The 15,300-nt window shown below is 40.2% G+C and overlaps 1 protein-coding gene across 1 annotated transcript in view; it reads left to right on the top strand.

Moving 5' to 3' along the window:
- LOC121458915 (protein piccolo) overlaps positions 1–9,653 on the top strand; it is a 309,061-nt gene extending 299,408 nt beyond the window's left edge. The window contains exons 24-26 of the mRNA XM_041668303.1: positions 2,566–2,700; positions 3,173–3,318; positions 4,976–9,653. Coding sequence (XP_041524237.1) covers positions 2,566–2,700; positions 3,173–3,318; positions 4,976–5,116 — 422 coding nt within the window. The 3' untranslated portion in view covers positions 5,117–9,653. The remainder of the gene's footprint in view (positions 1–2,565; positions 2,701–3,172; positions 3,319–4,975) is intronic.
- The last annotated feature ends 5,647 nt before the right edge of the window (positions 9,654–15,300 follow it).

Here is a 15,300-nt window from a genome sequence, read left to right as displayed (position 1 = left end):
CTGCTGGCCTGCAGGCATACACACAGACAGAATATTGTATACATAATAAATAAGTAAATATTTTTTTTAAAAAAAGAAACTACACCTAGTTAAGTCTTGACATAGTATCAAAATTATTGATGATTGTCCAAAATGGGTGGCAAAATATATTTCCTATTTCCAGCTTCGAATGAATTTCACATACCTCTGTGAAAATAGTGTGTCACCGTGGGTTTGATGTAGAACTTGTGAGGTCACAATTGTTGTTGAGCCAAGTGTTTTGAACATTTGAAAAGTACATAAAACAATATTCCTCGTTTACTTGTAAATATGTTGTTTCCCTTCACGCTGGATGAATGGTTATTTAAAATGCTTAGCTTTCTATTTTATTTTTAAATTAGAATTTTAAACTCTAATGCTGAGAGATATAATCCTTACAAGCAAGGCCCTTCTGATTTTTTTTTAAAAAAAATATAAATATATCTCCTGAAACAAAAGTTTGAGCAGGCATTGTTGGCAGCTGTATTGAAAGACTTGCAATAGCTGCCTGTGCTCTGGGTATGTAAACAAAGCTGTGGATGCAGCCCCAGTGAAGAGCGCACGGCCGCCCTTCAGGCCTGGATTCCCCGTGTGATAGTCCTGTTTGCTAACACGCTGCTCCTTCTCTCCAGAAGGATTCCTTTCCCCTGCATCTCAGTTAGTCCTCAACCTCCTCCCAGCTCTAGCCTTTCCCAGGACGAGGTCTTGTGTCACATTCTCTTTGGAACCAAGTCACTATAAAATTCAGAATCTTTCTTCCTATTCCTTTGTTCGCCCATCGAAATCTCTAATTAAACTATCTCCTCCCTGATGGAGGAAGGTCATTGGCTAATAAAGGAACTGCCTTGGCCCATTTTATTGGTTAGAAGATAGGTGGGAGGAGTAAACAGAACAGAACGCTGGGAGGAAGAGGAAGTGAGCTCAGACTCCACAGCTCTTCTCTCGGGAGCAGACACCTCAGAGAGACGCCATGCTCCTGGCTCCTGGGCAGACACACGCCATGAAGCTCCGACCCAGGATGGACTAGGCTAGAATCTTCCCGGTAAGACCGGTTCTCACAGATTATTAGGGATGGGTTGATTGGGATATCAGAATTAGCCAGTAAGGGCTAGAGCTAATGGGCCAAGCAGAATGGGCCAAGCAGTGTTTAAATGAATACAGTTTGTGTGTTGTTATTTCGGGCATAAGCTAGCAGGTGGCTGGGGTGTTGGGGATGCAGCCCCGCCGCTCCTCCTTACTACACCTCCCGGTGGGTGAAAAATCCTGTGAGCTGAGACGATTATTTAAAATTTCTAAGTTTATATTTTGTTTTGAGCACAGCTGCCGACAATGTGCTCTCGAGCATTTGTTCTCGGGCTATATTTGTGCTGTTAAAAATTCAGAAGAGTCTTGATTATGTGGATTATATTTATCGGCATTAGAAATGTAAGATTCTCACTTAAAAATAAACTTACATTCATGCTTCGGCATTTTATACATACCGTATCCCTTCTGCTGGCTAATCCCAAAGTAGAACAGTGAACCAAATAGGAGTTGGATGAGTTCATGAATTAATAGAGAAACGGGTAGATTAATAACAGGTTTCATGTGGCATGAAATGTTCCTTCAATTAAAAAGAAAGGTAAAACAGCAATAGAAATTAAAATGAATCTAGTTTACAATTAACATCTGCTGTAGGAAATCTTACAGCTTGTGGTTACCCACCCACTGGGGCATGGCCTCTTATGCTCTATAAGCCGATGTAGAACATGGGTCCACTCTCTTTCCAGCTGCTGGATTCGGCTTCTGTTCTCCGTTTAAGCAGAGGATTTTGATTTGTGAGTCTATCCCTAAATACATAACCGGCTATTTCTCAATTCTGAGCTAGTGTGGGATTTCTTATAAGTGTCCTTCTTCATTTGGCGCCCATGTGGAATTGGACTCCAGGCCTCCTGGGTGGACGGCCTAATGGCTTAGCCGGTTCACGGCCCAGACAGTCTCCGGACCCTGCCTGCTTGGCTTGCTTTTACCTAAGCAGTACTTTTGCCTTGTACAGTTTTGTCATTACACAACACAACTGTCTATATCAACAAAGAAACAGGAAACGAAAACTCTATGCAGTGAGATTTGTTATGCTACCATGTATGCGTGAACAAGCTGATGATACACAACTGTTGGCGAACAATATACCACATTTTAAAGCCTTTCTAATGCCTACATAGTCTATTAGAATTTTGTAATTTTCGTGTTTGTCTTTCTTCCTAACAAGGTCATCAGTCACCTCTTCAAACCTAAGACTCTGCAGCTGAGTGGTGCATCTGCTTACGGTTTCCTGTATCTTCCTGGTTGCTAGGCTACCGTCATATTTAGCATTCTTTGTTACCAGTATCTGAATGGTGTGATCTCATGAAACTATTTAGTCCTTGAGGGTTTGGACTGCGCCTCATATCCATAGCATACAACAAAGTGTTTAATGCTTGATAAAAATCCCATAAGTGAACATACGGAAGTGAATAAGTAACAAGTAGCGCTGATGCTTCCTCAACTCGTTTTCATTAAATCTTCTAGCCAAAACTCAAGTGATGGGAGAGATCAAGCTAGCCCTGAAAAAGGAAATGAAAACAGACGGCGAACAACTAATAGTTGAAATTCTCCAGTGCAGAAATATTACCTACAAATTTAAGTCTCCGGATCACTTACCAGGTACCTAGTTCCGTGATGATAAACAAGATATCTACTAGTTGACTAGGACCATGTCTTAAATATTCTAAGAAATTCTACCGAAATTTTTATGTGTGCATGAAATACATTAGAAAAACTATGAAACAAGAACATGCTTTACTTCTCACTTAAAGGATAAAATCATTTTCCTAGCCTTCAGCTAGAAAATTTTCCAGCAAATAAATTAGAGATTTATAAATTTATAAATTTTAATTTATATAATTTGTAATTTCCTAGTCTTCAGCTAGATTTTTAAATATATAAATTGGAGAGATACATTTAATAAACAACAGGAAAACTAACTTAAATTTCTAAGAAAGCTGTATACTTAAAATCACTTTATGCTTTCTGCAACAAACTGTGTAGAATTTCCTGTGCTTGTGTTCATCACTGTACAACAGGAAGCACTATGAGTGGATAATGGACACTCACCGGGATTACTTCCTATTTTCAGATTTATATGTGAAAATATATGTGATAAACATCTCTACTCAAAAGAAGGTTATCAAGAAGAAGACAAGGGTATGCAGGCATGACCGAGAGCCTTCCTTCAATGAAACCTTCAGGTTCAGCCTGAGTCCTGCGGGTCATTCTCTTCAGGTAACTGTGTCCTATAACAGTGACCAACTTTCTCATTCACATTATATGTGTTGCTCATCCCATTATTCAGTGTTTAAATATTGATCATATACTATATAATAGTTAATCACTAAGTATCACCGCAGGACCCCTTTGAACCCTCTCAGTCTGTTCAGTCCATCCAATCACCAGCCAATCCTTTCATCTCTACTAATTTAGGTGGGCTGCTCTTGCTCCCACGCTCACACTCACTCTTGGCTCCTTTCTTTGGTGTCTGCAGAATTCTGGTAGCTCACCTGGTCCGTTTCTGTCTGATGTCTCACCTTTTCATTTCAGCACTCTGCTGTCAGAGTTTTCTTTATTGAACTGAGTTTGCTTTCCATTACAGCTGTCCAGGAAAGCGTCATTTTTCTTGCATCACTCCGAGTCCTTCACCATGAGCTTTGGTTACGTTGCTTTGGGCTTGGGTCTTCGTCGCTTTCCCACTCAGTCAGTACTCCAGACACTTTTGAGTCTTTTTAAGTTAAGCCTTGAGTTCCTGGCTCATATTTTCCTCTCCTTCAAAGCTTCCTTCTTATGTATCACCATCTCCCATCTTTCAGTAGACTTTTTGACTGAGAACCCTAAGTATACTTCAGAACACATTCACAAATTATTTTACTTTTTATGGAACTCAACAAAATCTCTCCTATACAATAATGTATGTGCTCACCTGCCGCTTCTTCTCTATGGTAAGGCCTAATTTTCAGTATCTTTTCCCCTGCCATCTAGCAGAATTATTTTCACATAGCATGCCTTCAGTAGACAAGGGAAGGGGGAGAAATGTGGACAGAGGGGAAGAGATGCAGCTATATGACGCCATTTCATGAGGGAGAAAGCATAAGTAGCAAAGACAAGTTCAGGGCTGCAAGGATAACTTGGTGGTCCAAAGTACATACTGCTCTTCCAGAGGAGCCAAGTTCACCATCAGGGCCCATGTCATCTGGTTCTCAACCCCCTCTACCTTCAGCTTCAGGAGCTCTGACACTCTCTTCTGGACTCGCCAGACGTACATACATGCAAATTAAAGTTTTAGCAATATATATAAATCATCATATATATGCATATGTACAAACATTTACATTTATATATGCATATATATTTGAAAAACAAAGTTAAGCCTCACTGACAGAGTTAGCTAAAATGAAGGTAGGAAGGAATAAAATATTAAGGACAAAACTCTAAAGCATCTGAAAACACAGGTGTCATCCAGAAATTAAGAAAAGGGAGTTTTCAGAAAAAAAGCATAATGAGTTTTTATGAAACTGACTTAATATGATCGCAGGGACTCTACTGATTAAAAAATTATGAGAAACACCCAAATCAAAAAGCAGAAGTTATAGTTATATCTGAAATTCCAGATTTTAAATATCAAATTTTGTGTCAGTTTAAGCATATCTGATTAGAATCAGCTTTCCCAGTATATGGTCATAGTTGCCTATCCTTCACAGAAATGTTAATCTGGACTAATTTACAGATATTTTAATACTATTTCTTCTTTCTTTCAAATATTTACACTATATCCTCATGTCTCTCTTTCTTCCTTGTTATTCTTTGATGAAAAAAGTCTTGAAAAGTTGAAAAACGTACGTGTGTGTGTATCCATATATGCACGTAAAATTCTCACTTTGCTCTCTAGATTTTGCTTTTCTCCAATGGAGGGAAGTTCATGAAGAAGACTTTGATTGGAGAGGCCTGCGTCTGGCTTGACAAAGTGGATCTGAGGAAGAGAATAGTGAACTGGCACAAACTGTTAGCCACGCCTACTCAAACACACTGAAGCTGTGTCCGCTCAGGGTGTGGAAGCCGAGCTCCGTAGCCTCAGAGGGAGACTGGAGTTGAACACTTCTGTGCTGATCCATGTTTTCAGGGGCAAACATGGGGTAGGAAACAAGAAGCCAACACACCGCGTTGTTGTGGAATACAACATGCCTCCTAAAGTTCACGTGTTGGAGGCAAACCGATGAAAACAGGCCCGAGACCCTGGATTTCTCAAAGCTGTGAAGAGAAGCTGTGGAAGGAGATTTGACTTTTTGACGTGGCAGTCTTGGAGCAGCCTGGGCTGAAGCTAATGAAGAGGCACAGAGGTTTTTCTATGGCGGTCAAAGGTAAAGTGAAAGCAATTGTTTGTGCACACAGAAACCTTGTTCCAAAGGACGGGTCGACTGAAGCTCGGTTTTGAAAAGTACAAAACTCTTTGTCTTATATTCTCATAAAACTTCCTGCTTTGGAATTCTGACCTAAGATGCATCTATGAGTTGTCTACAGGACCAGAAGGTGACTGTGTGGCTGGGGAAAACGAGGCAGGAGTTGTGAACAATGGATTTGAGACTGGACCGTGCATGTTTTCCCTATGTCTCCATTAGGAAGCTATACGGTGCTAGGTCTGGATTCTGTCCGGCAAAAGCACATCTCCTTTTGGTGTAAGTTAAAATAGTGAAGAGTGAAGATAATCGTAGGTTAAAATTAAACTGTATTTACCTAGAAATAAAACAAAAAAACTAGTGACTGGATATTAAAAGAGAATGCTGACCCGCAAAACATGTACCGTGTTTGAAACCGTTACAGTCTCCATAACGTTCCACTAAGTCAGGGCACTTTCAGCACATCAAGGCCTCTAGATTAATTGGTGTGTTCTATGAGGAGGTTTGCTCATTCATGAGGAGCTGCCCTACATGCGTCATTCTATGTATTTCCTTCCTCTTGCATAATGTATTGTCAGAGACATCAAATTATTGTTCTGGCAAAAAAAAATCATATTTATCATATGACATTGATTAAACTGTTGTCACTTTCTAATTTTTCTGTGGTTTTTCTCTATACTCAATATCAATATAATGAACACCCTGACAACACCCTCAAATCCTTTCTCCTGTTCTGCTTTCTTGTTGGTGACAATACCATCGTTAGAAAGCTAATGTTGGGAAAGGCTGGGGGAAAAAAAAATCAATGTTGGAAATTAAAATACATTTGATCTATTTTAATAATATAGAACCAAACAACCAATGTGTGCATTGCCAAAACGAAGCACTCTCTCCCTATCCACCACCAGTGTCAATAAATAAAAAGTAGCACGGAGCCGCGGGACATGCGCTCAGCCGAGGCCGAAGTCCTGGCATCTGGTCCTGATTCTGCTACTGACCTTGCACGTTACCACTTCTCAAATGCAGATTAAATTCTCTTCCCGCTAAATAATGGTGTTTTACAATCCCTCCTAACAGGATGCCAGGATGCTCAAATAAAGAGGTCTTGGAACTAGGAAAGCACACTCCCAAACACAAATTGAAAGATAATTATTGTATAGCTTTTTAATTCACAAATTTTATACGTGAGAAACAACTTCCGACCAAGGATAAGCATGAATAAAAACAGTAAATTGTTCCAAGACTCATTTTATTCAATTTCCACTTAAATAGACTTCCATTTAACCTGAAAAAGATAGAATGTTAAATAAAAGTTATTTGTCAGACAAAATTCTCTGAAGCCACAGCTCTTATTCCACTACCACATTCTACCCAAAATAAACAGAATTGTTTTTCAGAGTACTTGAACTAAAAATTGTTAGCTTATTTAAGATGAGATTTTATTGGGATTGTAGGAAATCATCTCAAAAATATTGGCTGGATATTGAATTTTCTCATTTTTGGAAAAAAAAAACATTAAATTTGAAAGTAATGCAAGACCCTAGAAGTAAACATTTCTAGTATATGCCAAATTGTATATCTTATACTCACTAAAAAAAATACAAGTTCACTTTTTTCGTCCTAAAATACCAACATTCTCTTTCCCCTATTTTTTCTCTTCTCCCCTCCCAATGCAATACCATTTTCCACTGATAGTCTTCTAAGTGAACATGGGGGATGCAAATTTTCGAAGATAGGATATTGCTAACATTTATTTTTCGAGACTACTAGATATATTGGTGGTTGTCATGAATATTTCCAGCAGACACTTGTACTGAAAACCTGTAACCAGTCACAACTGGGGAGGAAAGGAGTCTAACAGGATGTGGGACATCAAAAGCTCTTCACAGGCAACTCGGGTCCATCTCTTAGCCTGCTCTACAGTCTCTGGTACTCCGAGGGTTTGGTGGAAGGTTGTACAGTCAGGTAGCTTACTCCGTTCTTGTCACAACTTACACACTCAGAAGGCCCAACAGAACAAAATCAACAGGAGTAGCTCTTACACCTGAAATAATGGAAGCCCTTCTAGGGCAGCTGCCCCTCCATTCCAAGGGAGTAGCAATAGGGCAAGAGCAATGAGATCAATCGAGAGTCAACGACAGGACTTCTTTTATCATGCACCAGCATTCCCCTTGAAAAAGGTCCTGCCAGTGTGCAGCTGACCAGGCTCCTAGGTTGTAACTGGACTTGTTCTATGCAACACCAATTCCTACGGGAATGCACTTGGAGGGATGCCACTGGCCCTTCTCACCACGGAACTCTTTCTTTTTTAATTGCAAATGGGGCTCTTAGTGGTTTTTTTTACTTTTTTTTGGTCAATAACACAACACATGATTTTCCATTTTTTTATTTTATGTTTTACTACTAGAATTAGCTTTTCTATCTTAAGAGTAACAAAGTTTATAATCTCTAATCACTAGGCTATCAAACTTCTTGCAGCACTTACGCCTTGAGAAGCATTTTGTTTTCTCTACTAGTCCACGGAAGTCGCTTGCTGGTTTAAAGATGAGTAGTAAGGAATCTTTCAACCAGAGAAGAAAAAGCACAGAGTGAATTTTTATAAAAACAGGGAATTATAGAATCATTGCTACAGATGATCACGTGACACTTGTAGCAAGGTGTTGGTGTTTTCTCTGGTTTTACTTAATATTAAGAAAAATTTTGGTGTGATTCTGAACTTGTTTGATTAGCATTTCTGTTTCAAAGAACAATACTCAACATTAAGAGATAGCACTTGCCCTTGATCCTTAATACTGTCCATATTTTAGTAATTAATGAGAGTTAAATATACATCCTCTGCATATCTATGAGGTTGATTTGGGGAATCACACACACTTGCATAATTGTATCCTGGGAAAATTATAGCTGGTAACCAGCTGCTATTGATTCTCATTATAGAATGGCTGTTATGATGTTGGTGGTAGCCATAGTAACAATAGTGGTGGCAGTGATGTGAAGTAAAATAAATGATTTGTTACTATATTGTGCCCAATTTATGAGAAATGATTTAACCAATGCTTCGTTTCATTAAAATACCATAAAGATGTCTATAGTATTTTTTTACTTTATTATTTAAATCATAACTAACAATATTTTTTAAAACTTATTTTAATTGCTATAATGTCAAATAGTCCAAAATTAGCCGACTACAGCAAAATGTGTTTATAAATATATGTATGACAGGAGAGACTTTCCCTCCTTTTGAGTTTGAAATGAAAGTGAACGCTCGATAACTCATCAGGAGCTTTTCCCTGAGTAGCTGTTGGCCTCTAGTGTAACAAGAATGAATGAGTGAAGCTGACAGTCTCATGGAATATGACATATCTATACTTTCTGTATGTCTCGTGTAGCTGTTGTTAAAGATGCACAGTCAACAAAAATCTATTAATCAAGTTCTTTATCCGATAGGAAGCCTGAGAGCATTTTCTGAATCTGTTACCCTGTACATAGCTAGACCTCTGATAACAGCTGTTGAACTAACCCCATCCTCTGGACGTCAGCATGTGATTGTGATTCTCATTCAACTGTGTCTGTGTTCAGTGATGTGCTCCGGTGCTCCCGTACTGACCAATGTGTGTGCTAATATCTTACCAACACGTCTCTTTCAAAGGGTGTTTCTTGTCTAAGTTTAAAACCTAATAAAATTTGTTTCCAATAAAACATGAAGTACTTGGAGATGTGTCCCATTTCTGACCATGTGTTGCATGCTTTCTTGGTGATTTGCAAATCTTTTTACTATTTCTTTGTCTACCTAACACTCTGAAAAAAAATTTTAATGAACAAATGCAAATTCTTGGGCTATTGATTGTATAAACTGACCTGAAAATACATGAGAATTGTGTAGAACAAAATGCTTGTAAATCTGTCTTGAGTTTCACTCTATGTAAAAACATGGATTGGTTTTGTGACCGTACACAAGTTGTATCTTGATAACTTATGAAAACTGTGCTGTATAAAGGCTGTTGTATCAGCCTTATTAATAAATATTGAAACTATCAGTTTAACTTCTTGCGTTTATCAACAAGTGTTCCAGTCCAGGCAAGAATATATTTATACATTGTCATGTGGAGAAAAAGCTTAGAACCTACTACCTTATGAAAACCAAAACGAGTAAACAAGAGAAAAGACAGTGGATATAGACACTAGCTTTTGAATAAAGAGGATTTAAAAAAAGGAAACAAAGGATTACTTTTGACGCTTATTATTTCATTGGTGAAATAGGTATGAAGTCACCTGCTCAGAAAGCAGTGGCAGCTGATACAGGTTATCTCTCAGGAGACGGACTTAAAATAGTTCTCAAGGAAAGTGGGAGAACAGAGAGACTGAAGGATAAAGAAGCGGGAACATTCCTCAGCCTGAACACGGAGTTTACATGTGCAAGCAGACAAAGGAAATGATAAACTCTAATTATGGCAGGTCTTATCAGATCCATTAAACAGCAGCAGTAACAGGTGTGCATGCGTACAGCATGCATAATGGGATGATGTATAACTGATGAGCATACATTAAAAAAGACAAGTAGGGAAACTGAGGAAAATAAACTGGGGATAAAATCGTTACAAAATTAAAGGAGGGAGTAGACTCTGCCAAATCTGGAAATCTTCCCGTGTCCCTGCAGCAAACCCAGCTCAGACATCGACTAGAGTTTGCCCACTGAGCTGAGAGGAAGAATCGCAGCTGGCGGGACAGTGAGAGCAGTGAAGGCCACGGATATCCAAACTAATCGCTCAAGAAAATTTAATAGTGATAGAAGCTGGAAAGAGAGGTCCATGAGGGTTTAGAACCTGATTAAATAAACTCCAAAATCTCTGGTCTGGTGGAATAATTATATGACAGTAAAGTAACCAAAATGTCTCAGCAGGGTCTATATTTGGTCTTATTCCATCAATCAATGAAAATTGTTGCAAATAAAATATGTGCAGAAACTTAAGTTCCATCTTCTTCTGCCACTACTGCCATTTATGATTTAGGGCCTGTCAGATTAAGGAGTCAAACAACAGATCTGTCTGGACCTCTTCAGGAACCCCTGCTGAACCGATCTCTACCTTGATCTCAGCAGAGCTAGCAGTGTTCTGTACATTGGATCTGAGCCAGTGTCTACATTATCTGTGTGCTTCAACAAGACCCTCAACAGCTCCACCAGGAACTGTCCTTCCTTCCCTGAGACAGGGCTTGGAAAATGTATCAATTTATCTTATTTGTCAGTAAATAGCTCAAGTAGTTCTAAACAATAGACCCCTGAAACCTTGACTGAAGCTGTAGGTCTCTGAAGTGTGTGTTTGAAACTGCACAAAACTACTAAGGAGTTGAATGATTTGTGATCCACTTCAGTAAATGTCGTTGAGAATCAAAAATAAATCAACACAATAATCTCTGACATGTATAGGCAGTCTGAATCAATTTAGAATACTCGGTAGTGAATAGTTAAAAGCTACTTGTTGCGGGTTATTCATTTCCACTGTGTGAAGATGTTTTTCTCTGTGATTGGTTTAACAGAGATAAATGGCCATTAGCTAGGCAGGAAGAGGTGAGGCAGGACTTCTGTGGACAGAGAGAAATCAGAGAGGAAGAAAATTAAGTCACCAGCCACATGGAGAGGAAGCAGGATGAACAGTGCAGAATAAAGGTAACCAAGCCAATTAAGAGAACATAGATAAAAAAAAAAAATATGGGTTAGTTTATTATAAGAACTAGTTAGTAACAAGCCTAAGCTAAGGCTAAGCTTTCATAATAAATCTCTTTGTCATTTTTTTTTGAAAGTTGGTGGTCCAAAGAAAAGTTCATTTGTAGCTAATTACAGGAGAATCCATGAGTGAATATCACCATTAATTCTATATAAATGTATATATTCTGATCCAAATTTTGAATGTGCATTTGCAAATCTCATGCCTGCATAGCATTTTCCTAAAGCTTCACTGGTGACCTCTAGTAATAATACTGGTCTCAGGACTCTTCTAGTGGCTGCCCCATCTCCACCAGGAGCTGACAACAATTCACTATGAAGGTCTGCTGAGTACTGAACTCTCCAGGACTTTTCCTAAAGCTGACTTCCCTGGTAGGACTGTTGATAAGTCATAACAGCCATATACCTGAGCCCTTTTCCCTCTGTTCTACAGTTGACCTACTAAGACCAGCATTTACCCTTAGGTAAATACGAATGCATGATAAATTAGGTCACATATACTGATGTAGGATTCCCTCTGTATGCTGTGAATATGTTCTATTACCATTGGTTAATAAAGAAGCTGCCTTGGGCCTATTGCAGTGCAGAACAGAGCAAGATGGGAATTCCAAGCAGAGATAGAGGAGAAAAGAAGGCAGAGTCAGAGAGAGAGATGCCAGGTAGCCACCAAAGGAAACATGTAGCCCGTGATAAAATATAAAATAATGGAAAAGGGTTAATTTAAGGTATAAGAGCTAGCTAGCAATACACTTAAGTGATTGGCCAAGCGTGTTGTAAATTAATACAGTTTCTGTGTGATTATTTCGGGTCTGGTGGCCAGGAATGAACAAGCAGCCTCTGACTACAATATACATGGAAAAAATTCACCAGGTCAGGAGGAATAAGATCAAAAATGTACATCTACTTTTAGCTTTTGAGAACCCTCTAGTGATGGGCACACTTAACTGCCAAGTTGATCGGATCTAGAATCACATGGGAAGGAGCTCTCCAGGTATGCTTGCTGGAGATGGTCACGATTGCATTGATTCATGTTGAAAGACCCATATGAATTCTGGGCCGGGCCGTTCTATGTGCAGGGATCCTGAACCATGCAGAATGCTGACATTGATCTGAGCTCTAGCATGCATTCGTGGTTCTCTGCGTCTTGAGACGGGATGCAATGTGACACCAGTGTCTGATCATGCCACCAGGCCTCCCCTGATCCTGTCGTGTCTTCCTCGCCGTGATAGAATACAGCCCTCTTGAACTGTAAGCCAAAATAAACTCTCCCTTAAGTTTTCTTTTATGCGGATGCTTGGTCACAGTAGCGAGAAGACACCTTCATACTGACTTCCGCAGTGGCTGCAGCATTTTACAATGCCCAGCGATGAGCAGGTTGTTCCTTCCCTACCATCCTCCCCAGCCTTTGCTGTAATTTTCCTTCTTGATGACAGCCACCCTGACTGGGATCATATGGAAGGATTCCCAATGCAGTTTTGTCATCAAGGAAAGGGAAGAATTTCTAAAAGCATAAAGAGGTGAGGGATGGGTTATATCACAAGTAATTAGAGAAACAAATGATGATTATAGATGTCCCCCAGCAAAGTCTCTAAGAAACGAGACATCAGGGATCTCAGAGAAGTAAAGTGTTTCCAACAGTCCAGTGAAGCGGACTTCGTGGCATTGACCGAGATCTTGGGGTTTCATCAAAGAGGATTCCACAGCTGCCATCCTGGAAGGGTCCAGAACTTTCTACTCAGCTTTTTCCCCCTTGCTTTTATTTTTGTTTTCTTTTTTTTGTTTGTTTGTTTATTTTATTTTTTTTAGATGTGGCAGACAATGAAGGCTGATGAGAAGCCAAGGACAATGGCACTAGGTTTCTATCCTAATACATGAACTGGTTTTGTTTTCTTTTTTAAACTCACTTATCTATTTTACATCCCAGTTGCAGTTTCTCCCCCACCATCTCTCTTTCAGAAAAGGCAGGTCTCTCGTGAGTATCAACAAAACAAGGCATATCAAGTTACAGGAAGACTAAGCACCTCCCCATCTTTAAAGACTGGGCAAGGTACACCAGTATGAGGAGGAGTAGGGTCCCAAAAACCAGTAAACAAGTCAGGGAAAAAAACCCAGTTCCCACTATTAGGAGACCTACAAGAGAACCAAGCTACAGAACTGTAACATATATGTAAAGTGCCCAGGTCAGTCCCATGGAGGCTGCCTAATTGTTGTTTCAGTCTCTGTGAGCCCTATGAGTTTAGGTAGTTGATTCTATGAGTTTCTAGATCTGGTCTAGCCTCTGGTAAAGCTGAAGTCTTTTGAAGTTGTAGACCAGACTATCAAGGCCAGGAAAGGCGGTGCAGTCTGAGGTTATGGGGCAGGCTGAAAGGGGTTAAGAAGCTGTAGACCAGGGTATTCTATTCTGCTTTTAATGGAGTTCTATTGCTCTAAACAGGCCTGACGAGGGCTGTTCCTAGAACATCTGCTCTTCCCCTGCAGGCGGCCAGGGCTCATCTATAAACTTGCAGAGGTGTCCTGTGAGGGCACTCATATTTGACTTTGGCCCTTTTTACTTGTCCTCAATTCATTAGCCCTTTCTCTACAAGTAATCAATTCAGCGAGGTGGTAAACTCATCTCTGCTGTTTTACACTCTTCACCCTGTGTCTTTCAAACGCTTTACTAAGAACGCCACAGGAATGCTCTTTGCCATGAAGACTGTTCTAAAGGGTCCACTCCCGACTTCTCAGGAGTTGCCCTGGGTTCTCAGGCGGGTACCTTTCTTGCCTCACATTCCCCAGGGTAAATAGCGAGCGATCCAGCCCCTGAACACCACTTTGCCACCTACTCCTTCTTTGTCCTCCCACACCGCTCTGACAGCGTGATGTGCAAGCAATGACCAGGTAGGCTGCTTCTGGAGGATAAAGCCTCAGGAAGTACACTCGGCGGGCGCAGGGGAGCTGTTAAGGTAGACAGTTGGGAGATTGAGAGGGGAACTGGAAAGGAAGCCCCAGGCCACAGAAATGGTGCCCAGCTCACTAGAAGCGCAGAGACACCCATCTGTTGCAGGTGATCGCTGTTCTCTTCGGCCCTTTGCTGGTGGCAGGTGTAGAACACCGGGTGGAGCTTTCCTTAGTCACAGCAATATCTGCTCCACCACAGGCCCACGGAGAGACATGGATGGTTCTCCTGCACCGTCAGCACATCAGGCTCTGTGCAAATCCGAACGTCAAACAGAAAAATGTGTGCTAGAGAAATAAATTGGAATTAGAATTTAAGACACGTGGAGTCGGGTTTGGAATTTGGGAGAAGTGTTTTTCTAGTCCACCGCATTCTGCATAGTATTGAGCACTGTTAATGGTTGCTCTTCCTAAGCATTATTTTAGTTTACTCTAAGAATCTATTCCTTGGATTAAATGAAATGCTGTATGTTTAAAGTTGGCCCTTTAAAATTTTTATTCAAAGAAATCACTAAAAATCATTGATAGGATGCATAAAACACAATACTGGCCCAGAGCTGGTTAGCTCCCATGTAAACAAACAGAGACCCTTTGAACAACATTATTGAGGTCAGCTCGATATTCTTTTAATGTGTAAAATAAATAAATAAGTAGCTTAGCCTGCTGCAGCAGGCTTTGGCTTCCTGGCTTTAATGGCATCCTTTAATGATGGCGCAGCCCACTTTCAGCTGTGCTCCAAAGGCCTCCTTAGTACAGACTTCAAAGGAACGCCCAGAGCTGCTGCCTCTGCAGTTGTTCAGGGTCCTCGGGAAGTGGAATGCAAAAGTGTGTCTCCTCCCAAGGAAGAATAAAGGCTGAGACCCAGATCCATTTAGATAAGCAATCGAGATCAAAATCACTTTGTTTACACAGGTGCGCTACCTGAAACACGGCTGGCCTGATTTTCTCGCTATTGATCTGTCTCGTGTATTCTGTCCAGTTCCTCTTTCCTGCTTGAACAGAGTTCTTCTTTGTTCTTCAATCTTTGTTCTTTTATCATTGTTGTCAACAACTGTCGGGTGTCACATTTGTGGGCACGTTGCTTTCGGTATGTTAAACATTACCCAATTCTGGGTAGCATTTGCAATTGCCTGGTCCCAAGATAGTTAGGACTAAGAGCCA

The sequence above is a fragment of the Microtus oregoni genome, unplaced genomic scaffold, assembly GCF_018167655.1.
Source record: "Microtus oregoni isolate MIOR12 unplaced genomic scaffold, Mior012 000018F_ref0000195, whole genome shotgun sequence".
NCBI classification, from domain to species: Eukaryota; Metazoa; Chordata; class Mammalia; order Rodentia; family Cricetidae; genus Microtus; species Microtus oregoni.
The sequence above is the reverse complement of the archived record's forward strand: the minus strand, read 5'-3'. Positions and strand labels throughout refer to the sequence as shown.